The sequence below is a fragment of the Mesocricetus auratus genome, unplaced genomic scaffold, assembly GCF_017639785.1.
Source record: "Mesocricetus auratus isolate SY011 unplaced genomic scaffold, BCM_Maur_2.0 Super-Scaffold_4256, whole genome shotgun sequence".
NCBI classification, from domain to species: Eukaryota; Metazoa; Chordata; class Mammalia; order Rodentia; family Cricetidae; genus Mesocricetus; species Mesocricetus auratus.
Window position 1 is genome coordinate 121,293,812 of NW_024429182.1, and position 26,528 is coordinate 121,320,339.

A 26,528-nucleotide genomic window follows, 5' to 3' on the forward strand; every position below is an offset into this window, starting at 1 on the left:
ACAATGTTAGATGCTTAGTAAGAAACCAAACATCATTAGCACCTTTAATCCTTATAACTCTGGAGCTAGTATTGCTGTATTTACATTTTTGCATCTAGGGAAATTTAGATTTAAGAGGTAATTGGGGGGCTGGAGAGATGGCTCAGAGGTTAAGAGCACTGACTGCTCTTCCAGAGGTCCTGAGTTCAATTCCCAGCAACCACATGGTGGCTCACAACCATCTATAATGAGATCTGGTGCCCTGTCTGACCCGCAGGCATATATGCTGTATACATAATAAATAAATCTTTAAAAAAAAAAAGAGGTAATTGGCCTCCAGGACACCAGGTAATAAATCACAAGGTCAGAAATTGTATACAGACTCAATTCTAAAACCATATGCCTCATTTTTTACTTCCCAGCATTACCTTCAAATTATAGCAATATCCAATTTGCACAAAATTTGATAATATGTAACAGAAGCCAATCAGGCATATTATGTATTTTTTCATAAATTTTACAGGATCTACAACACATTTTAAAATTGTAGAATAATATAAATTAGAAGTCATTCTCTAGAGGTAGGGCTATAGATAGCATCCAAACTGAGAGTCTATAACTGGCACCAAACCCAAGAATTTACATATGCAGTTCAACAAAATTCAGTATGCCTATAGTAGACAGTAGACTTCAAGTAATTCTGAGTAATGTCACTGCTACACAACAGCCAATAATTTATCTCTCTACCCTCTCACCTTGCAACTTCAAAAAATTAAAAATCAAGCTTACTGCTAACACACATGAAAACCCCCAACGAGTGAAGTACAAAGAAAACACTTTCCAGACTTAGTAACACTAGTCATTCAGGGGAAGTCCAAAGCCACTTCTCTGTTCAGTTACAATAAAAACCTAGTGGAAAACATTAGTGAAGACTAGTAATACATCAGTGTGAAAGTCGATACTTACACTTGTCTGCTCAAGCACCATGAATATCTCAAGCCCATCCTATTTGGGCTCTGGACTCATACTATCGCTTTAAGAAAAAACAAAAACACTCAGGCCAGCCCTCGAAAATGGGGCGTTCGGCCTCAGAGCCTACTTTGGACAAGGAACTGCAACATCTGGTTCCTTATTTGAGAGCTACTGCAATATCTTTCAAGAAACCGCATCACTGTAACATTGCCAAACCTCAATGGGGTTTACAAAATCAACCACGACTCCACTGAAATGGAGCTGCAAAGTCTAAACTCCAGAAGCAGGATAAGTAGATCAAAGGGTAAAAACAGCTAGGTATTGTCAGATAAATATTCACATATATGCAGATTCACTAGGAATTTTGTTGGCTTTCTTCTTCCTTTTTCGAGGGGTGGAAGTGCTGGGATGTATTTGTCCATTTTCATTACTATAATGAAATAGTGGATAGGTATAAATAAAAGATTTGTTAACTTAGTTTAGAGACTAAAAGTTAAAGTAAAAGCATTGGCTCTGAGAAGACTTCCTTGGTTGTGTCATCTCACGGAGGATGGCAAAGAATCCTAAAGCATGTATGGAAGCATGGGTCATATTACTAGACAAAAGTCAAAGAATGACTTGGGGTCAGCTTTAGGCTTTTATAACTAGTCTGATTATAAGAACCACTATCATCTCTTCCCAGTGTGGTCCTCTCAGACTTTAGGGCTGTCCAGTATGTCTCACCTATGAACACTGTCCTGAACATCAACATATGAGCCCCAACTATATCCAAACTACCGCAGGAAACAGAATTGTCACTCTCCCCTAAATAACTAACACAGGAGAAGAACAAAGGAAAAAACAAGGCCAAGAAGACACATACTTTAGCAAGTGCCATCTATCATCAGTACTGTGTTGTAAACATTTTCTTCTTAAGTAATTAGGAAAAGAAAACATTTTCAGAGGAGTAATTACAACAAAATTAGAAAACGACAGCCTTAGTTCAGCTTCCTTACTCTGACAGAACCACCTGTGTGATCTTGGGACTATATTCTCTCTGCACTTCAACTTTCTCAACTATAAGGATGAAACACTAAGTTAATTTTGAGGCTCAAATGAACAAGAAGGACAAGTGTTAGCTCAGTGTTTGTATGCCCCAAACTACAACACAAAATGTGGTATATCATAGGGACAGTTATAATTAATTCCAAAGGACAAAATCAGAAGGAGGCTTCTGAGTGCTATCAGATGATGATATAATAATATTAGTGAGCACACAGATCTTCTTAAGGGGGCTGCTAGGCAATGACCCTCATAACACCTACCACTATTCATGACTCTCCTTCCAAATCCAAAGGGGTGGAGGACTTTTACTGTGCCACAGTTTCAGGGTAAGTATAACCAAGAAACAGTAAGAAAGTGGATGATCAAGAAAAACAGTATCATAATCAACGTTAAGATATTTCCAAGGAACCTTCTTTCTTCACTCCTCAGATAAAGGTCATGTTAAGTTTCAAAGAACTTTACAAACATACTCCTTTTAACCCTAAAATACTTCTGACTTACAGATCCCCCATCCCTGTTTTATATAAGAAGAAACACAATTAAATCCAAGTCTAGTTTTGCCACTTGGAGCATCAAATGTCTGTCTATCTACTGAAAGTTTATGTGGTCAATGACCAAATGAATGCAGAAGTTACATCAGGCTGCCAGTGAAGCTGCTCTTCTGATACAGGAAATAAGGAGTCTTCAAGCACTTTCTAGATGATGTAAAGTAAAAGCCTTCTTCTATGCTTTTGAATACAGAAGTTCTACTGGCTACAGCATACAAAATATACATGTACCATAACAGTAAAATGCTACAAAGCTATAAAAGTGTTTTCCTTAATTGCAGAATTACTACTAATTCTCATATGGACAAGACAGCTACTTTTACAGGATCCGTATGGAGAAAATGTACTGGTGATAGAAAACTTAGGAAGAAAATTTTATCTTTCTTGAGCCAAATGTTTATAAAAATTTAAAGGTATAAACAAGAACTACAAACATTTGATCTTTATAAACTTTTAAAAATAGCATTTATTAACATTTAGAAAGATTAAGTATGCTGGGGAAAAGGGTCCAAGGATAAAGTGACTGTTATTCAAGCATGAACAAATGAGTTCAGATCTTCAGCACCAACATAAAAAGCCAGAGGTAGAGTCATAAGCCAGTAACTGCAGAGCTGAGGGGTCTAGATCAAGTGGATTCTAGAACCTCGCTGGTGAGCCCATCTAGCCAATTGGGTATTTCCTGGTTCACTGAGAGGCTGTCTCAAAAAATAAGGTGATGAGCAATAAAGATGGATACCAGGAACCAGGTTCTAGCCTCTAAGTGTATATACATAGGCATGTGTACACAAACACAATAATTACATAAATACAATTAAGATAAAAATGAAAATCTATAAAAATTTCTAAATCACAATTTTCTCATCCTACTTAAGCCATTTACCTTTTAATCAAAAGTTCTATTTATAAATTATTCGTGTTTTACAGAAAAAATTAAAAGCAGAATAACAACATTGCCATCTCCAAATTTTAAAGAAAAGAAAATGTTAACTATGATAACTGATGCTCAATTAACAAATAAAACATGAGGAAAATATGTCTGCAAAAAGTTAGCCACCTAATTCATTAATTTCACTAACTAATATCAAAACAAAACTTTAATAAAAGTACTTAACGAATACAAATGCTTTTCTGTGCCTGTGTACACTAAACATTAAAAAAAAAAAACCTTGTCAAAATGACAGTTATAAAATGCCAGCCAATTTAGGAGTTTCATGACTAGCTTAATTAGGAATGCTAATACAAATGCTTTTGAGAAAACATGTCACTAAAAACTTTCCTGACTTGATTATTATAATTCAACTAATTATAGATATTATTGATATAAAAAGTACACAAGTTAAATAACTGAAGGACAATCTAATGCATGATAGCATGGAGAAGTCCTTCCACTGTTAGGATAAGCTTTCAAAAGTGTAATTACTAAACTGTAACAAATGTACAGGGTTATGTTTTTTTTAATCACACAACTTCATTCCATGTTAATAATACTCATTATGAGTCAAGTATTTTTTTGCAAAATGGTTATTCAACACAACTATTTCTATAAATGTTTTACTGGCATATATTAATTATACTAATGTATAAAGTAGATGTTCTAAGTGATCCTTCATTTTCTGATCTGTACCCACTGAACCACGTAGTCCAGGGGAAAAAAAATCACAAGCTGTTGCCATGGAGAACACTAGTATAGATGTAGATCTGTAATTTCACAAATATGAGAAACTCTAGGCCTAAACATTACATTACAATTGAGAGCAAACACCTGCTCAAGGTCACTTGACATCATACAGAGAGAGGAAAGATTTAAATAAAAGATGCTAGGGAAGGGCCCTAATGATCCCATCTAACTTCTAATACCAACCTATCTTTTATAGGATGCTTAAAGCAATGTTACAATTTAACTTTCAAGCTGTATAAACACTGCTCTATTAAACATTTCTAAACTAAACATCTGTTTCTTTGTGAAATGGAGAGAACATCCTCATTCCCTACAGGCTGCAGAGAGAGTAAGTATTTCTGAAAAATGCCTAGTAAAATACAGAATATGGTAATTGGAATTATTGTCGAATAAAATTCATCATCTTCAGAAAAGACATGTACTTTGCAATATTCCAGCACATTGCCAATTAAAAACCTGATACTGCTACCAACAATGCTTTTCTTTATTTTTCAAAAGTCAGGCTTGTGAATATAGTCTTGGGCAAGCTACTTAGACACTCCAGGAACTACACATCACATTTGCTGACCTATTTTAAATGAGAAGCCATGGAAAGGATTAGCAAGTAAGACAGGTGAGAGTCAGGCTGTTCCAGATCCTTCTCTCTGGCCATTATTTTAGAACTAAGTTTACGTATCTATTTCATCCTTCCACCACTTCTTAAGCAAAAAGCAAAGGCTCCAAACTTGTTTTGTAATAGATAAGCATTGGAATCCACTTATCAAGTCCTTAAGAGGACCCCTAAAAGGCAATCACAGTGTTGACAGAACATCTTGCACAATTGTCCCTAGTTCTACTGTGAGATGTGTACACATCGTTATTCAGGATGCCTGACAGGACTCAGGTTTCATGCTTAAGTGTCTCCAAAGTAGGACTCAAAATTTATAAGCATAAACCCTCTGAGAAGGGCTAACACTGCCTACTACAACAGCCTGTGACTGAGTACTTGATACTTATAAGGGTCTGGGTCTGGGACCTGCACATTTACAAATGCCATCAGGAGACTTCAGACTAAACTTAGGTGTTACTTTATGGGCCTGTGACTACAGGCAAAGGACTTCATTTCCTTCACCTCAGTTTCCACAACTATAGAATAGGGACAATAATATTCATTCTACCAGTTCATCAGGCTTTTATGAGACTCAAAATGAAGACAATAACATAAGAGTAACCAATCATACCTTAAAAATCCTAATGAGTCCTCTAACTATAATGTTATTACAGAGAGGATCTTGTGTTCTCCATACAGAGGCTGCGGCTAAATGGAAAGTAGATGACCTTTCTATAGTTAAGCTCTATTTAATCCTGCATCCTAGCAGTGTCTTCCTGAATTTCTTCTCTCTGTCAAATTTCTATGCAGGGAAGAATGCTGGCCTTGTACTTCTACTGATGTCTCTGTAAAACATCTTTCTGTGTATCCTTCAGGAGTTATTTTAGTTCTGTGAGCACCCAGTTTTCATCCACAAATCACAAATAACATTTTCTTCAGAAAGGTCATTGTAAGGCTAAATTAAAACAGTATCTGCAATGTACTAACTATGGATTCCAGACAAACACAGCCATTCAACAAATAACTATGTGATAAAACAATACTAAAAATCAAATAAAGCTTATGAAGATAAATACTTGTAAACTGGCTCTTATTAGCAATTGAAATACCTCAGCAATTTATGTCAACACTCTAGAGTTGACAATTTTAAAAGAATGTCTTTTCTTCTAAAGACAGAAGTAATGCACGTCATTTAAAAATCAACCTGTGATACTGCCTCACGGAGGAAGACTTCACATTCAAACATGGATGCTCTGAAATTGTCTCCATTTCTCTACTAATTTTAACTTCCAGAAAACCATGATATATATTACAAAAAGAATTCCCAGCAGACCAATCAAATGAATTTGAGTTGTACAGTTTAGTGGCCTTAATATTAATGATGCTGTTACAATTTTACGAAACTTTCAAACAGATCACCATGTAGTTTAGCAAAGCATCTGCACAAATTGCATCTGGTTCAAACCACAATGTGACTGAGGCAGAACAGCAAGAGAGGTGCAACAGTTTTATTTTAAAAAGACAAAGCATAGGTTCAGAGTTTTTCTAATTCACTCATCCAAGTGAGGAAGCTAAGATTCTCCTGAAGCACTTCACCTTTTTTGTTTGTTTGTTTGTTTGTTTGTTTGTTTTGAGACAAGGTTTCTCTGTATTGTTTCAGAGCCTGTCCTGGAACTCACTCTGTAGACCAGGCTGGCCTCAACTCACAGAGATCTGCCTGCCTCTGCCTCCCGAGTGCTGGATTAGAGATTTGCGCCACCAACACTCAGCTACACTCCACCTCTTAACAATAATACACGACACAGTATCTCTCTTCAAACTTACATGCTGAGGGTTCCTTTCTTTATTCCACAGAAAATCTAAAATCTGGGCACTTAGTCATAACTTTTGCACTACACAGTCCAGGTTCCTAGCTGTCACTTATCAGATGAAGAAAGCAAAACTTGAGAAAAAGAAACAATATACCTGAAACAATATACTCCAAAGTAGTATAGCAAACATGCTATCAGGTTTACATTCTTAGGTCCTACCTAGTGCTGTCTTTTCCATAAATGATTCAGGTTCTAAAATTCCTTCTTTATGTTATGTGAGACATTAGCAAAATCTGGTAAGATCTGGTTCAAAATTGTCTTCTCAGACTACTCCAAGGCCACCTTCACCTAAGGTTACCACTTCTTAGCACTGACTATACCAAGGACCTGCCAACTCGAGTTCTCTCCTACTCTACCCATCACCTACAAGCTAGGGATCTTGGATAGAAAATGTAAACGGGAAAAAATGAATATGTTCCATCTGAAGCTGGAGCAGGACTATATGAACTCCTTCTAGGCTAAGATTTCTCACAAGACTGAAAACATTTTAGTGAAGAAATTTTCAGACCATAGATATACTCACAGTAATAGTGTAAGATCAAAATGAGAGTAAGAAGTCAATATTTATCCCCTTTCTAGTCACTATTCTAAGTTAAAGGTAGTAATCATAGGTTACAAAAAAAGGAGGAGGGGGAGGAGGAGGATTGACAAAGCTATCCTTTATAGTGACTCTGTGGTGAGAGCAGAACACAGTGGCTACAAACTAGTGAGGCAGAGCCACAATGTTTTGGATTCAGGGCCTCACTCTAAAGCCAAACCCAGAGGAGATGAAAGAGAAGATGCCCAAGGATGTAATCTCCTCAGTACAGAACCTCTCACCTATGTGGTCCTAATGAGAGTCACTCCAGTATCATAAAGAAACTGGACAGCATATGAAGATTAGGGGGTGTCATATGTGAATGCATGACATGAAGAACTTGGCTATATATTTTCCTTATCTGCAAATGAATTATCCCAGAAAGGTGGAAAGCTCAAGGCTAGAGAGATGGTTCAAAGGTTGAGAGCATTTGTTGTTCGTCCAGAGGACTCAGGTCCAGTTTCTAGGACCCACATGATGACTAAGAACCTGTCATAACTCCAGTTCCTGAGGATCTGATACTCTCTCCTTGATTCCAAGGGAACCAAGAATGCATGTAGTTAGCACACATAGATACATATAAGCAAAACATTAACACACATAAAATAAATCTTAAAAAGGCAACTTTAAAAATTTAAAGGCATAAAACTGAATCTTTGTTAAAAATTTGTTGAGCTGTGAGAACTGAACTAAAATGTATAATATTTTGAAAGTACAAAAACATCAGATGGTCATAGCATACCCTTATGCCTGTATGACTGATATAAATTATAAAAATTATAAAAATGTCACCCACTTCAACAATTGTTCATTATAAGGGAATTATGTTTGAAATGTTACTGTATTGGTGGCCATTTCTATCTACATCTTTACTTTTGTCCAGAATGTATTTGCGAAGAATCCTTTACCATCTACTTTCCTGTTACTGTGAAAAAATAGGCTAAAAAAAGGCAACTTAAGGGTTCGTAAAAAGCTCACAGGGTTCAGTTCATCTTGACAGGGAAACAAAGGAAGCAGGAACATCTGGTCATTCTGTATTCATTCCACTTACACAGTCCAGGACCCCAACCAGGAAATGGTTCCACCAAACAGTAGGCAGTTCTTCCTACCTCAATAAATGCAGTCAAGATAATCTCCCTTAGACATGCCCAGAGGCCCATCTACCAGGTGAATGTAGATTCTGTCAAGTTAACAATTACATTCCTCAATCTGGTCCTGATTTTTTTTAAAGGTGATAAAAGAGGAAGACCTTGGCTGAGAGATGTTTCAGTAAAGTGCTTGTTGTGCAAGCAACAGATCTGAGTTCCTATTCCCAGCACCCACATAAAAAGCCAAGCATGGTGGCTTGAGTCTGCACCCTAGTGCTGGCAGTGGAGACAGGAGGATCAGGATGGTGCCCAGGAAGTCTGGTGGGGGGGGGGGGGAAGCACACACACATACACACAAAAACCAGCCAACCAAACAAACAAAATACTGAAACTCAAATATGAAAACAAACCAAGCTCTAGTTTCAGGACAAAAACCAAAAACCTTTCAGGTGGAGCAATAGAGGAAGTCGTCATGTGCAGCCTCTGCCCTCCCCTTGTAAGCATGCTACATACATACATAAAAAGGTGCATATTTATCATTCCTAAGGCCCTGGGCTCAATCTCTAGTACCACAGAAGGAAGGGGAAAGAAAAGGAATGATGGAGAGGGAGGAGAAGACAGGGTGGATCAGGCAAGCCTGTGTGGAAGAAAACTAAAATGCGAGGGGAGACAATCATATACGACGTCTAAAGGTTTTAGTATACACTGAAGAGACAGCAGCATGCAGTCAGCAATTCTTCCATTTCAAAATAAACTTGTGAACCTCCTAAAACAAACCCTTTCCTCAGGAATGCCCATAAGCTCTGCGGTATTCTCTACAGATCCTACCAAGTCTCTTCCTCAGACTCTTCATAAGGATCCCACAAGCAGAAAGCAATGAACAATCCGTTAGGAGATTTGCCACCTATTTCCCGCTCACTACTTTCTTACCATCAATCAGTTAATTTGCCTCTTTGAGGTGATTTGCCTGCTTCCTCCCTAATAATAATATCTCACTCTGTGCACACACATTGTTTTGTTTATTCATCTGCTAATCTTTTACTTCTATCTTTTAACTTCATTAACTGCCCCATCCATAAAAACCACTCTGCATATTTATGGTGCATAACTAGTTTGATAGATAGATACAGCATAAAAACTGTTTAAATCAACCCACTTAACATATCCATCATCTTATCTACTACTTTTTTATGATGAGAGTATTAAATCTCTTTTAGAAATCTTAAAATAACATTTATTCTAATACATACTACATAACACAGCTGAATCATTTTTGTTTTTGAGCCAGGGTCTTACTATGTAGATCAGGCTGGCCTTGAACTCACAGAGAACCACCTGCCTCTGCCTCCCAAGTGCTGGGATTAAAGGTGTGCACCAGCAGGCCTGGCTCACAGCTGAATCTTAAGGGGCACAATCATGTGAGGTACCTAGAATGGAGATTCTTGGAGAAAGGAAGTAGAACAGAGGTTACCAGGGAATGGGGAAAGAGTGAATGCAGAGCTGGTGCTACATGTGTACAGAGTTTCTGTGAGTTCATGGTAGGCTCTAGAAATGGATAGTGGTGATGGTTACATAACATTGAGCTATATAATTAAAGCTAACACAAAGAGTACATTTTAGTGTGTGTGTGTGTGTGTGTGTGTGTGTGTGTGTGTGTGTGTGTGTGTGTGTGTGTGTGTGTGTGTGTGTGTATCCACAACAGAGAGAGAGAAAAAATGATCTCTCCTGACCCACCATCATGGATGAGTTTTAGCAAAGCCTACTGGTATTCAACTAAGAGAACTAGGAGAATCACATCTACTTTTTTAATTGACAACTGTGACTCAGCACTTTTCCTTGACTTCAAAACAGTAAGTACCCGGCAGAATTCATGCTCAGGAAGAAGGACCTGCAATGAGGTGGTCACAGTCTTATCAAAGTCTTCTTCCATTTCTCGGGTTGACTTTTCCCTCAACACTCTCCCTTTAAAAGGAAGCATTAGTGACATTTACTTTTCTGTAAATAATGAGGTTGTATTTTAAAGTAAGTAAAAAATCTCCAAGAATAATATATTCCAACTTTCTTAAAGTCATGCTGCAATAACTGTCTTGTGACACCCTCGTCCAAACATATAATGAAGCTGTTGCAATCATTTTATTTCCTCATTTGGATGGCAGTCCATAACAAGCCCAGCTTCCCAGCAAAAACTCAGCTGTAATATCAAATCTGGAGGAACTGCATTTAAAAATCCTAACAGTTATTCTGAGTTAATTGTTTCCATTTTAAAGCAATGCCTCCTTGAAACTACTAGGCCAACAACAGAATGAAACTGAACACTGGCCAGACGGTAAGTATGAAGGAACAGAATAGACCACATTCTGGAACGCAGTCATAAGAAGCTCAGGTATCCAAAGCTCATCCAGGATGAAGGGTGCCCCTCCTTCCACTACTGTCTCACTGCATCCACCGTAAGGCCGACTGCAAGGACCTTTGTGCCTGGCTTGTCGGGAACGTTATAAGCTTAGCAAATAAAGGCAAAGAGACAGAGAGACAGAGACAGAGAGAGAAAAAGAGACAGAAAGAGAGAGACAGAGACAAACAGAGAAATAGAAAGAGAAATGAAATGCAACTAAATTAAATCTAATTCAAGCAAGGCAAAATATCTGGAAATACTGCCTTAGTTTACAAGAATTCCTCAAACTAAAGAACAGGGAACCAATATAGTTTGGTTCATATACTATAACAGAAAAATGGTGATCATAAAACTAGTAAAAATATACTAAGCAAGGAAATATTCCAATGGGAAAGCATTGCAACTCTATTTATTACTTTATTTATAAAGGGGGGAAAATCTTTCAATGTTTTGACTACTAGTCTTCCTCCAAAAGAGCCTTCAAAGAAACAAGAACTGAACCCAAAGACAAACAGGATTTCCTACTGCATATTTCCACGACAATGCAATTGCTTTTAACTGCTTCTCATCTCATAAGAAACCACTGCTTAACTTTATTCACAGAAATTGTATTGAACCCAAAATTCAACTTTTACTGTATTTTCTATACAATTATAACATCTAGCTATTAATTCCTAATTATTCACTGGTGCCTTGAAGACATACCAGGACAAAAAGTGTGGCACAGCAAAACTGTCCTCCCTCAATCATATAAACTATACACTAGCAGTGTGACACTGCTTCCACGGGACTTCATTCTGACTTCTCAATAAAATATGAGCAATAAGGAGCAGTGAACACAGACAAGAGAAAGAAAAATGGTAACATGACTCACACTGTCCTCTCAACAATGAGCAGTTAACAGGAGCAAGCTTTCAGAGCTCCGAGGCAGGAGAGCAGGAGAGCAGGCGAGCAGGCGAGCAGGCAAGGTACAGAGCCAGTGCGCTGTACTCCTCTGAAGTGTGGGGTGGGGCTAATGGCACCAGGGAGACTTACTCAGTCAGAAGCTGGTGGAGCTTGTGGTAACCTCGTTCCAATGCCAGGCTTGCAGGCGTTGCCCCTTCCCTGTTGTGGATGCTGAGTGCTCCACGGCCACCTGGCTTCTGTAACAGGAACCATGTCAACCGCAGTAGTCCCAGTCTCACAGCAAAATGCATCAACGTTTCCCGAGGGCCACCATCTGTAAATGGGGAGGAACATAAACATAAAAATATATAAACAATAACCACCAACAAAGACCAAAGAAACCACTACAACAGAAAAAGACTTTAGGGAGATACTGTTGCCTCCAAGTATCTAGGATCTTGAAGGCAAACTATAGCATACAGCAAACAACTTTATTCCAGGTAAAAATCCCTTTTAAAGTAAAGGCAACAAAGCTAGAAAGAAATTATGACACAAAATCTTCACTAGGAGACAAATGCCCACAGAGAGAACCAACCAAGTCATTTCTGTACCTTTTCAGGGAGATTGATAAAGGTGACTACATTATGTTCCTTCCACAAAAACAAACAAATAAACAAACAAACCAACAAAACAAGACAAAACAAAACAAAACAAACCACGGCAATAACCACACTAAATGCAGCTCCTTCCATATGATGGGGATCTAAGATGAACAGTTGTCAGGACCTAGATGGGTATGTCCTGAAGGGTATAATTATTTTTAAAGAACGCGCAGACAGGAGTTGGCTAGTTAAACACTAAAAACAGGTTCGACTTGTTAAGTACACACAGGTCTTTAGTCCCTCACACTACGGGCATATCAAATTGCTGGCACTACCAGCTTTGTGTTTGCTTAATGAGAAAATGAAATAAATCTTCAGGTACAATGAGACCAATTGTAAGACTACACTAATAAACCTCACTATGTGTTTGGGTTTATTTCACTGGAAATGAAGGATCCTTTTTGGCATACCAGGTCACTAACAAACTAGGTAAGGTGAGAAAGGGCTTTAGACCAGGCAAAAGTGGGTTCAAGCCCGGCCTTAAGCATCAGTGTGACTACCCATGACTAACTTGCCTCTGACCTTCACTTTCATATCCTTGGAGCAAGACAGCATCATTTCTCAGAGCTGCTGTAACAGAGAGGGATAGATGAAATGCTAGGCTAACGACAGGCGGTAGGGTTGTCATTAATCCAGTTCTCCTCCGTCTCTGCTTCTGGCCCTGTTCCTGGGCGTCAAATTACATGTTAACTTCACTAGCAACACTTTTCCTAGCTCGTTGTCTTGTGCTGGACTGTGAAGACAGGCTCTAGGACCTGTGGCTAGACATGTGCCGTGACTCAGCTCCAGGAGTTGTGCTTTCCTTCCTCCAGGCTTGGCTTCCATCTTTTATTCTTAATGGTTTCTGGGTCTCAACTTCGTTACTTAGCATTCCCAGACTTCTTGGATGGATCCCAGCGTTTTCCTTTACTCTGAAATCTACCGACGGTTTTACATGTGAGTATCACAACAGGAATGAACATATCCTTAAAGATGTGACTTTACAATGAACTGCAGGGGTTTTTGCAAGTGACTGAAGTGCCTCAGATGAGAGGGAATTGAACCCTCTGGAACTGGAGTTAAAGGCAACTGTGAACGACTTGACCTGAGTGCTGGGAACTGAACTCAGGTCCTCTGCAAATATAGAATGAGCACTTAATCATGGAGAGATCTCCCCAGATATCTCTCCAATTGCACTGTTTCCTAATATCACTTCTGTTACCTTATGACCAACACAGTTTCATTAAAGGCAAAATGGTCTTTTTAATACATGGGATCAACTCAGGACTCGCAATGAGTTCAAGCAGGGAGAGAGACGAAAAAGTATCAATGTCTCAGGGACTGGGAAAATAGCTCTCGAGCAGAATGCTGAGCATACATGGGGCCTGATTTAACACTCAGTACTCTAAGAACTGAACCCCAATCCCTAAAAAGCCCATAGAAAATAATGTCCTTGGAGATATAATTATATTTCCAAGCTTACATTTTAATAAACACACTCTTCAAGGAAGTAACAAGTCCAGGGGAAAAGGCAGAAGGAATTTTCATCAAGGATTAAACACATCTGACTTGTGCTTTATGTCATTCACAACACTCTGGACAACCTTATCAAAATACCAAAGCACTAAGCACTTATGGACCAGGAAATATGCAGGCATTTTTTTCAGAGCCTGCTAATTCCTGCCTTATCAGGCAACAGCTCCTCAAAGTGGCTTTCTTTTCAGCCTCCTCACCAGGTGAGTTACCATGAGGCCAAGCACCTTGAGTCTTATGGCATCCCCACTTTTCAATCCCACCCCTCATTTTCTATTATCATTTCAAATACATATAAACTGAAAGGATTTTACAATTACCAGATATTCAAATACTTAGGTCCTACAGTAAGTGTTCTCCCATCAATGTATGTGCTTTATCAGCTAACTTTCCTTCCTGGTTTCATCAATCTACCTTACTGTTCACATATTTCAAAGAAACCTGAAGACATCAGACTGACTTGCTGGGTGCCGCCACCAACTAGAATTCAATACGTGGTTAAAAGTGTAAATGACTAAGATATAGGAAAATACATGTGATACAGTACAACAGTATATACATATAGTCTAACTATGTAGCTCTGGCTGTCCTAGAACTCAGCAGACCAAGCTGGTCTCGAATTCACAGAGATCTGTCTGCCTCTTCTTCCCAAGTGCTGGGATTAAAGGCATGGGCACATACCCAGCACATTAGATACTGGTGGCAAGTCAAACTCCCATTAAAATACAGGACATTATTAACATTAAGCAGAGTTCTTTTATGTTCTTTTTCAACTAAAGTTTCATTACTAGAGCCAACCACTGCTTAGAATTCCTTGTGGGTTTTGCCTATTCAAAAAGTCCATATAAATGAAATGATACAGCAAATGTTCTTGTATGAGACTACTTCATCTTATCTTTCCTGAGATTTTCCATACAGCTGCCATGTGGTATTCTATTTTATTGTTTAGTAGTGTCGCTGCATGTATGTATCTCAGACTGACTAAATAGCCACTTATTCTTTTCCATATTTTATCGGCTCTTCACATGAGTCTTGTGAATTAGGTTGAAAAAGAGGAGACAAAGATAAAAGGGAAGAAAGGATTAAAATATCAACAGAGTTTCATCCAGGTCGTTTTGCTGTAATAGCATAAGAGCTCTAACCTTAACCTCTACCTCCCAGATTGCTTCTCTTCCTTTCATCTCGAGTTCAACTGCAGAGTACCAATAATTCCCAATCAATTTTCATTTGCTATGGTTCCTCCACCCAGGATTCTGGGTCTTCTTCCGCTGTGTTTCAGGAGTTACTAAAATGTTTGTGGAGGTAGGTTGGAGGTGCTTGTGGGCATGGTGACCAAGGATCTGCCTGTCTCCACCCCACAGCACTGGTGTTAGAAATGTGAGCCACCACACCTGCCTTTCTACTGGGTGCTGGGATCCAAACTCAGACTGTCATGCTTGTGCAGCAAGGCCTTTACCCCAAGCCACTTCCTCAGCTCTCAACTTCTTGTTTTTAGGTTGCTAGCTAGACTTCCTACCATGTTATTTGGGTCCTTCATCACTTAGAATTTAATAATATCAAGGGAATCAGAATGTTCTTGCAGCATTTCTAACAATGCCTCTTCATCTATGCCCTCCTGAATGTTTCTCTTCCAGGTAGTTAGGTCCTGAGTTATCTCATAAGACCCATGTTGGTTGTGTTCCTTTTTGACCACTGTGCCAATTTGTTCTCTCAAAGTCATGATCAAGATACCTGACCAAACAACTAAGAGACAAAGGCTTTATAGTGGCTCTTGGTATCAGAAATTTTACCCACTCATAGCAGGGGAAACATGGCAGTGAGAGAATGCAGCCAAAGCTTGTTCATATGGCAGCACATAGGACAACAGTTAGTCCAGGGCTAGAACCAGAAGCAGCTATTATCTCCAAAGACCTGCCCCTAGTGACCTCTTCTACCAGCTAGCCCAAACTGAAAGTCTCTATAACCTTAGAAATAGCATTCAAAACTGTGGGATCATTCTAAGTTCAAACTGTAACAACCACACTTATATGCAAAGGTCTATCATGGTTAAACCACAGAAAGGTCTATAAGCTTCAACTGCTATTTGCTCTCATGATGGAAGCACTTTCACACAGCTCCCCAGAGCCGCACGAAAGCTGATGATCCCAGAAGGCATTCAACCACAAGGGGTGTGCTGGAAGATTTTAAACTTTTTCAAGTTATGTTTTCTGAATAAACAACTATTAGATTCTCTGGATGGTGTGACAATCAAGGATGACATGCATTGTCCTAGCCTATCAATCTACCCAGCAAGCCCTCCTCACAGTACTGTTTGAATCTGTAGCCATGAGAGTCCAAAGTCATTGCCCTGCCCACTTCTGAGCACTGGCCTATAAGTAAACCTGTAGACCCACAAGAAGCAGGAATCTTTACATTCAAAAGGAGTGGGAGCATCCTTAACAGGCTGGGGGCAGAAAGTGAGCTAGAATTCGTTTGAGATGGGATCTTATTATGTAGTCCTGGCTAAAACGAAGGAATGAGTAAATAAATAATAAAATCTTTTAAAGAATAAAAAACAAAATTTCTTGTTGCTCAAATTGGAAGTTAAGGCTAACTTCAGCAAAAAAGTAAGAGCAAAGGAAAGCAATCCCATTTTTCTTCACAAAATCTTCCTCTTAGGATTGCCTGTTTTACCCTTTGTTTTTGACCTGTCAAGGTTTATTAACATTTTGTGCCTTGAAAGATAATGAGATAGTAGTCATGGTGTATTCAAAACAACTAGTACACAAACCAGGCTACACTCTTGTCCACTTCATTGATGACAGAATTAAGTAACAATTTAATGTTTTCTACAAACTTCCATATAGAAGCCAGGATATAACAAGTTAACTCCAGTTCCCTTGTTTCTTTCCATTTAAAAACCCCAGACTAAGCCAGGGTTTCTTAACTTCATGTTCATGCCCCAGGTTTAGGAGGGCTGTGAATTTGTTACATGTAAATGTTTATGAGTAGGCAGGTATATGCAGTTTTTTTCCTGAGGAGACATATGAACCACTTCCACAGGAATCACTGATCTAGGAGTGAGAATTGGGGTGAAGAGCACTGCATCTCAACAATTAGTGGAAGGATTACCATATATTTTGCATTCTTCCTTTGTATAGTATTAGAATTACTCGGAAAGAAAATTCAACTGCAAGTGGCCCTATTAGATATCAAGATTTCCTGTCTACCTGTTTTCATCCTAGGTACCAAGTTTTTCACACATCTTTCCGTTAAAATACATTTCAATTAACTATATAAAATGGCTGGTGTAAACTGATTATTCCATTATATTTGTCCTTCAGTGGCAAACACAGGCTCTTAAATTATATTCATCTAACATGATCACAGCCAATGCTCCTAGATTCTAACCCACAACTGAACAAACTCTAACAGACAGAATGTGACTGAGAGCATTCGAATCCGATTCATGATTCAAGGCATGAACTTACATACTTTTAAAACTAAATATTTTTATATTATCAACTTCACCCAGTGAAATGGCACAGTAGGTAAAGGCATTTGCCACCATGCCTGACAACAGGAGTTTTATTCCACAAACTCATGTGATAAAGAGAACTGACTCCTGTAGATTGCTCTGACTACATGTGTGCTGTGGTATATATGTACATGTAAGCAAGAACATGAGCACGCACGCATGCACGTACGTACACACACACACACACACACACACACACACACACACACACACGTGCGCGCGCGCGTAAGAGAAAACATATTAGCCAGGCAGTGGTGGTGCACACCTTTAATCCCAGCACTTGGGAGGCAGAGGCAGGCAGATCTCTGTGAGTTCAAGATCAGCCTGGTTTACAAGAGATAGTTACAGGACAGGCTCCAAAGCTACACAGAGAAACCTTGGCTCGAAAAAACAAAAACAAAAAGAAAGAAAAAGAATAAACATATTATTTTCCCTTGCAAAGTATATATAATTAACTTGTCCGCTTACTTTTGAATTTTAGTTACTATTTACAATAAAACTCACTTTGGGGAGATATACAGTACTCTAAGTTATAACGCATGCATTAGGGTCTTGCAAACTATCAATAGACAGGCTTCAGAATAACTCCAATACCCACAAAGAATTCTTTCATAGTAAATCTTTGAAGTTAGACTTTTCCCCACTCCAAGCCTATGGTAACTACTGTCTTTTTAGGATTTATTTAAAAAATTTTAATAACATCTTTCAAAACACATAAATCATATATAATCTTTGGGAACTGTTTTTTTACTTAAACACAAGGAATTCAAAGTACATGCACTCTGCTGCATATTATCAATGCTTTTTTCCATTTGAATTGCTGAGTGGTGACCATTTGTGTGGCTATATCACAACTGGCTAGCATGCTCACTCTGAGAGGGATGTGAGCTGTTTCTGATAATAATGATCAATGCAACTGTAGGCCCATTTGTATATATACATTTTGGTGAAGATAAACTTTCATTTTTCTAGGGTAAATACCAAAAAGTAGAATTCTAGCTAATAGAAGAACTACCAAACTTCTTTGAAGTTGGCATTTCTATAAGCAGAATGGGAGATATTATTCTGCATTCATGTCTGAACTTCATCTTTTAATTTTAACTGCTTGTGTCAACCATTCTGAGTACTATGACAAAATGTGGGGTATTCAAATAACTGAAAACAAGTGATTCCTTTTTTTTTTTTGGTTTTTTGAGACTACGTCTCATATATCTCAAACTAACTAGGAACTTTCTATGTAGCAGGGGATGACTTTGAACTCCTGTTCCTCCCGTATCTACCACCTTCTATAGCCTGGAATTACATGTGAGCTTCACCACACCCAATACAGAGGTGCTGGGGATTAACCCTAGCTCTTCATCCATGTTGGACAAGCACTCTACCATCTGAGCCACATCTCCTTTGGGTCATAGTGTCAGTCTGTGTTTATGGGCCTACTATGAGGCAGTAAATCTCAGCAGAACAGCATAGTAGAACAAAGCAGTTTACCTCATAGTGACCAAGAAGTAGAAAGGAGAAAAGTCAGTGACATGACATACTCTTCAAAGTACATCCTCCGTGAAGGACTTTCTTCATCCAGGCCTACCTTCTAATAGTTCATTCAGCCAGTAACTCATCAGTGGATTAATCTACTTGCCCCGGGATCCAACTTTCCATTTCTCAACAATACTAACTGGATCCCAAGCCCCAACTAAGGTGCCTTTGCCAACACTTTATATACAAACCAAAATATTCACTGTAACAAGTATGAATTGATATTTTCTTGTTCCTAAAAGTATACAGTGAATAAAGCTTGCCAGTTTCCTCTGACCAAAGACAAGGAAGGGAGGGACTGGAGAAATGACTCAGCACTTAAGAGTACTTGCTGGATCCGACAGAAACCAGAGGTCAATTCCCAGCATCCATGTTGAGCAGGACACAGAATCTACTGTAATACACACCAGCACACATGCACACACACATGGCACGCACGGGTAGGGGGTGTTTAAAAACAAAAAGACATGGAAACCTGAGGTCCAGAACTTTTTGATCTTTACTTCTCTCACTGTTCCGTTTAATTACCAGAACATGACCAAACTAAGTCCTGGGCCCTCTTTAAATAGGACAGGATAAAACTGTAAAAATAATTGTTCCCACATCAATACAGAAATGGCAGGAGCTGTTAGGAAGAATCGGGATCTATCAACAGGTATTCAGGCTCTAAATGTCACATATTTGGACCTTAATATCTTAGCAGCACAGAAGTTTCTTGGGTACTGTATTAATAAGTGAAAAAAAACAAAACAAAGCAGTTTTCTTCTAGATTTGATTGTCCATATATTTTTCCTGTTTTACCTGAACAATCCAGTTTTGGCAGCATTTGTTACCATCATCAGTATGCCTCAGAAGCATGGGGCATACCATTGTGCTGTTTGGTCACAGCTTACCTTTAAACTTGATTTAATAGAATCAATGCCAGCAAATATTTCTTTTCCACTTGATCAAGGAAGAGTCAACTTATCTGACTGGCTGAAGAACAGGAACTAAGCGTGGCTTCTGCCTTTAGGAACTAACTCCTCCGCTCACCTGTGGAGAGGCAGACTTCTGCTCTGCTCACCAAACACAACAGTATAATTGAAGCTGGGTGGACTCCCGACACCATGTAAGATCACATGCTCTTTTAGAGATAAGTACTAAGTGTAAGCAAACCCTTGTGTCAGAAGCCTGACTGCCACTCTTCCAATGGAGCTCTCATCAGTATTGAAGCAAACATTCTGAATGCTATGTGGGAGAGTTCTACATTTTTTTCCTTTGGATTTCAACTAAGGATAGAACAGGATGTTATTAATGAACCCAGGAATATTTTACTAAAATAATACGTTTATAATCATGACATCTAGATATCATTTGCTGTAAGAATAATTATATGGGGAAACCCTTGTCTAAATAGGAGGGTTTATTAAGTATTTATTACAACAGAAGTGTTTGTTTAATGCAGTCCTTTAAGAACTTTCATATAGAGAGTCATAAAATCAATACCCTTAGCAAAGAACTGTGGAGTTTCTCAACGCTATCTTGACCTCATGCTTTCCTGACACACTCCTTTATAACTGCTTTCCTACAACTCCACAGTATTTTTACAGAAGCCCAGCGTACAGTAACAAAAAGCTTGTACTTATAATTTTGTGAGTAAACAGCTGTTCTCCTCGTGGAGTGTAAACCATCTGCCTTACTTGAAAAAAAGTCAAGTCAGGCCCACAGAGATGTGACAGTCTTCTTAGGTTATATCACTGGGAGAAGAGAGTACTCTGTACAGGAATTCTAATTTACTCAACCATGCGGGAAACTTGAACACAGTGCTTGTTTAAAAGCAGAAGCAGAAACAGAAGCACTTTGTGAGTTGTGTGAATTCTCACCATGCAAGGTCTGATCCGCCCCTAACACATTCCACTCTGCCGGCAGTTTCAGGTGTCTGAATGCCAGTGCAACCCTCTCATCGAGTGAATTGACATCTCCAGAAGGGGGTCCTGACCGAGCGAGGAAACGAGTGAAGTTCAGAGCCTGCTGATTGCCAGCACTGGTTGCCAGGAACTGAGCTGCATCATAAGCCTCATCCTGGTAGAAATGGAAGTCTTCTTCAGCTACTACAAACACGGGCAGGCCCCCTCTTGAAGCACAGAGCAGCACCTTCACCGTCTCACAGCAGTCATGACCTAAAGAAAGAACGGGAAGCAAAGAAAATGGAGTTTAACTGATGAAAGAAGAGCCCTAGTGGGTCCCTTCAGCTTTCTTCGTGACACACAGGATTTCTTCTCCTACAAGAAAACCTTTCTCTCCCAATTTCATAAAATTCTATTTTTTATTTTCCTATTGTTATTAGCAAATATCAATGCTATCTTTAACAATCGGTGAGCGAACATGAATTCCCACTTTCACCATTCTGGTAACACAAAACAGTGTACAACGGGTGTTGTATATTTGAACAAACTACAGAATGAAAGCTTTAGGATCCTATCAGATCCTATCAGATCCAGCATGCAACAGACAGTCTAAGGCTTACTGAACAGAGTTAGAACTGAAATAACAAGAAGAAGAACAGAGATATGGGAGAAGCAGCACAGAGAGCCCTGCACCACCACACAGTAAATCAACACTGTAGAACGGCTAAAAGGATAAGCTTTCATGCAAGTTAAGGTCCAAAAGCTACGTAAGAATTGCTGCTCCCAGATACTTCCTACCTGTCTCAACCACTACAGCAATAAGCATGTCAATCAAATCACCTGGTTCAAATAAAGATGATGCAATGCTGTGGCTACAAGCCCAACTCAGAAAAGGCAAACATTAAGTGGACTGTGCTTCCCACTATACAGAGGAACAGGTACCACGTGACCTGAGGCTAAACAACAACTGCATGCCACTGCAAGCTCCCCGAGAGCCAGACTTCTAGGACAAAGCAGCACAAAGCGTCTGTGGGTTCTTATATAACAAGACTTTCTTCTCCACACTTTCCTGCCTTTTCAGAATATAGTATTTCCGACATGGAGATTATATTAACAAAGCATGTACTGCTTTTTCTCAATTTTCTAACACTGATCTCAATTAGCTATTATATTCTGCTCCTACCATACCACTTTGAGGGAAAGAGGGAAAGAAAAATAATTGTTTTCTATATACCTAAAAATAATAAGTTGTTTTTCCATTTATATTTCCCAGAATCTTCCTTAAACCTTTGCCCTTGTGACACAACACAGCTCTCACTGCTGTTAGTGTCTGTATTGATAAAATGTGCTTAGTAATCAAATAGCTACTATATACTGGACATTTGGTATACCGTTTTCTCCATGTAACAATTTGGTAATATGATCACCAAGTCTTCAAGAAATAAAGTAGTATGCCTAAGATCTGCAGATACTACAAAGCAGAATTCATTATTTACAGTCAAAGCTGATGCAAAAGAACATGGGCCTATTACATTTATTATGACTCAAGAGCTTTGTGCCAAATGCTATAAACAGAGAAAAGAGGATACCACCAGGTGAGCCACTGCCTGAAGGAGATGAAAAATCAGATGACAGTCGTGTATCTAATAGTGATGTTATTAACAGTGATGGATACAAAATGAACTCTACCTTCAAACTTTAAACTTGTGCCATAGAGAATATGCTGTATTAGCTTAAAATAAAAAATCCAATGCTCTTAACCCACAAAAACAGACCTTATTCTTTCTTGCCAATCCCTTTCCCCAAACTTTTGCACAGATAAAAACCTGAAAACTTGAATCAAAAAGGCAATGGTACTAGCAGTAAATATAATTTACTGGTCTATCTATATACTCACCTTTTGTATGTACACACATATACACAAACAAAACAGCTATGATAAAGTTGTAGTACTATATTCAAATATTTCTGTAAGCACAGAAATCTATGTATGGCTGACAAAATGACTGCTCATTTGTGCAGAAGCAAAGGCAGAGAGAAATAAGATAACTAAGGAGGGAGGTGACAAGGGGGAAGGGATGGAGAAGAGAGGGGAGAAACGTCAGATAGAGGAAGGAAGGAGGAAGGTAAGATGTGGGTAGAGATGGAGGGAAGGGAGGGAGGAAGAATTGATTAAACACCACTACTTTGTTTATCTCTGCTGGACTGACAGAAGAACCCATGAGTGGATAAGACACCGGGCGGTGGTGGCGCACGCCTTTAATCCCAGCACTCGGGAGGCAGAGGCAGGCAGATCTCTGTGAGTTCGAGGCCAGGCTGGACCGACAGCCTCCAAAACAACACAGAGAAACCCTGTCTCGTAAAGCAAAACAAAACAAAACAAAACAAAACAAAACAAAAAAAAGTGGATAAGTAAGCTATTGTCAGCTCTATTAGTGAAAAGCTAAACTGAGCTTATGAAAGTTTCAGATATGGGCTCAAAGGGACACTGTGGTGGACTGTTGTGGTAAGTTTACAACAAGAGTTATTAATGCTACAGACAGACAGATACCTAGACAACAACATGATGGGGGCTCTGAAGGGAGGAATCGATTCCCCTTGGCAATGTCAAGGTCCTTTCTTATAGTTCTCAAATGTTAGGTCATGTTAGGCCAAGGTATGTTGTCTGGGAAAGTTATCCACTTTCCTTTTGCACATAAATCCACAATCTGAAGAATAAATTACTAATCAGAGTAAGTAAAATGTGCAATAAATCTGAAAATTGTTTGGTATAATATTATGCTTACTTCAAAAACAAACTATAGACTAAAGGTGGAAAGGGAACGTTTCTTGGGTAAGTTCTTGTTAGAGTATATTGGAAGAGTTACTACAAATCAAAAACAAAGGGCTGTGTTGCAGAACTGGATTAGAGGTTAGGAAGAGCACTGGCTGGTTCCCAGCACCCACAGTGGCTCACAACCATCCATAACCTTAATTCCAGTGGACTAGACACCCTCTTCTTACTTACTTCCTGGGGTACGAATGAGAATAACCTCTACTGACTCATAATGCTGGGATGCTTGGTTCCCAGTTGGTGGCGCTGTTTAAGGAGTAGTAGGAAGTGTGGCCTTATTGGAGAAAGTATGTCACTGGTGATGTGCTTTGAGGTTTCAAAAGGCCACACCATTCCCAATGCTCTCTCTCTCTATCCCTGCTTGTGAATCAAATGTGAGCTCTAAGCATCCGCTTCAGGATCATGACTGCCTGACTGATGCCATGTTCCTTGCCATGATGTGAAACGAACTCACAAGACACTGTAAGCCCGCCAAAACTTTCTTTTATAAGTTACCTTGGTCATGGTTTTTGACGGAATGAGGAAAACTTTTGAACTTTGGGCCAGAAAGAAGTAACACTGTAAACGGGGTTTAACACGCCACTCTAGTAGGAGCTTGGAAGGCAATAGCACTGAGAGCAATGCAGGCTATGGAGGCCGAGCTCAAGAGGTTTCAGAGGAGAACAATATTAGCAACTGGGCGAGCGAGCAGTCTTGTGTTATTCTGGCAAAGAATATAGGTGCTTTCTTGCTCTTCTCCTAGAATCTGGCTGAGGCTAAACTGGAGAGTTTTGGGCTAATTTCATTAGCAGAGGAGATTTGAAGGTAGTCTAATATTATGTTATTAGTGACCATTCTTAAGCAGATCTACAATGAAACCGACCAACCAGGCAAAAAGAAACACAAAATATACAGTGTGAGGAGAGAAAGAACATCAGGAAATGGAATGTTAGAACCAAGGGTTGTGATGAAGGACATAAGGAAAAGCCTGATGTGACGTGGAATAAAGGGACTGGTGCTCTTGGAGCACACCTGAACCCTAGCTAAGCTTCCAACAAGTAAAGGCATAAGGAATTATCTGTTCTTAAAAAGTACAACAAAGCTTACATAAATGGTATTCAAAGAGCAGCTGTTCCATCCCAAGCAGGCAGCCTAATTTGGTAGCACTGACCACATGGCTATGGATTTAGAGTCAAGAAGGATACAGAGTAAAGGGGTTGTGGAATCTTCTTCTATCGTAGAGAGGTGGGGGTCGGGGGTGTGTGTGTGTGTGTGTGTGTGTGTGTGTGTGTGTGTGTGTGTGTGTGTGTGTGTGTGTGTGAAGCCTGGATTACACTGAATACCTCAGGATGCTGGAGGCACCAGCGTCATAGGATGTCTGTCAGAAAGGATTGCATGCAGGAAATAGAGCCAGTCCAAAAGAGAGAAGGGCAGTGCAATCAGCAAGTTAGAAGGGTGGTGCCATCTAAGCCTTTGACATCAAACACTGAACTACAGGATCTGAGAGTTTGTCCCACTGGGTTTCAGTCTCACTTTGGCCCAGTTTTTCCTCACTATACCACCATTCCTCCCTTTTGGGATGGTGATAAATACAATCTCTGCCACTATATATTGTAAGTATGTAATTTGATTTTTTTATTTTGATTTTACAGGGTTTACAGGTAAGAGACTGCATTGAGTCTCAGAAGAGACTTTAGAGTTTGAGCTGACATTGAGACTGTGAAAGATTATGTGGACTTTTCAAGGTAGACTAAATACATTTTCCATTATAGATCACAAGCCTGTGAGGGGTCGGGGAGTGGAATGTAGTGGTTTGAATGAGACTGGTCCCTATAAGCTCATATGAATTAATAAGTGGTCCTCAGCTGGTGGAACTGTTTGGGAAGGATTCAGAAGTGTGGCCTTATTGGAAGAGATGTATCACTGGGATCCGGATTTGAGGTTTCAAAACCCCATGCCATTCCCAGTTAGCTCTCTGCCTCCTCCTTGTGAATCAAAATGTGAGCTCTCTGCTACTGCTTTAGCACCATGCCTGCCTGTCTGTTACCATGTTCCCTTCCTTGATAATCATGGATTCAATCTCTGAAACTATAAGCACCAAATAAACTCCTTCTTCTCTAAGGTGGTCTTGGCTATGGTCTCTGCCACAATAATTGAGTAGTAACTACGATATGTCCATAGGCACACATACACATGCAGGCAAAACAATCATCTACATAAAACAAATCTAAAAAAAAAAGTATCTGTCTTACCAAGTGTGTGGTCAAAACACTTAAGATTGGCAGAGTGACACTATCAGTCTCAAGATTGGTTTTCAATCCCTATATATTCTCAAATAAAACATGAAGAATTAAGGAATCTTCATTTTTTTAGAGCAAAAGGCTGTGTGATATAGATCTAGGGATAAAACTGTGCAGATTCATCCATAAAGCTTACTACAGCATACATGCTCTAGACAAATGACTTTTGGGGAGAAGTGTTAGTCTCATGTCTGCCTTTGTACAGAATAAGTGAAAAGACATACAGATCTACTGCTACACTACAAAAGCAGGATGAGTAATTTTATTTAATTTGATACAATAAAAACAGAAGTTGTGGTGGAGAAGCACAGTAGCAACATTTTTCAGCTAGTTTCCATGGTGTTTTTGTTTCCATTCAATTTCCTGGTAACAAGAGGAACATAATCAGAGTTTTTTAAAGGAAAAGTACTGAAATTTTACTCAGTTTATAAAATAAGCTATCCTATAGGATTCAGAAAGAAAAAACCAACAAACGAAACACAAAATAAAACCCAACCCCCCCCCAAAAAACCCCAAAGAATCCCAGAAACTGTTGAGGGAAGAAAGTCCTAACTTTAAGAATACCTAAGCCTCCCATAAGGTCTATTGCATTAACAACAGAAACAGAAGACAAATTATGAGATGCGAAGGATCTTTCACCTACCAAATAAGCTACAGGAGATACTGATGGACACACTAGATTT

At 39.2% G+C, this 26,528-nt stretch overlaps 1 protein-coding gene and 1 pseudogene across 8 annotated transcripts in view; one reads left to right on the forward strand and one right to left on the reverse strand.

The window, feature by feature from the left end:
• Positions 1-26,528, reverse strand: part of Akap13 (A-kinase anchoring protein 13) — a 300,754-nt gene that overhangs the window by 155,646 nt on the left and 118,580 nt on the right. For 7 of the 8 annotated variants that reach the window (XM_040730180.1, XM_040730175.1, XM_040730179.1 and 4 more), the window contains exons 4-5: positions 20,710-21,006; positions 11,774-11,957 (exon numbers count right to left, since the gene is read on the reverse strand). In XM_040730180.1, the coding sequence (XP_040586114.1) occupies positions 11,774-11,957; positions 20,710-21,006 (481 nt within the window). Of the gene's footprint in view, positions 1-11,612; positions 11,710-11,773; positions 11,958-20,709; positions 21,007-26,528 lie in introns of those variants that run through there. The other variant, XM_040730182.1, reaches the window with a different exon arrangement.
• Positions 7,404-7,557, forward strand: LOC121133513 (annotated as a pseudogene).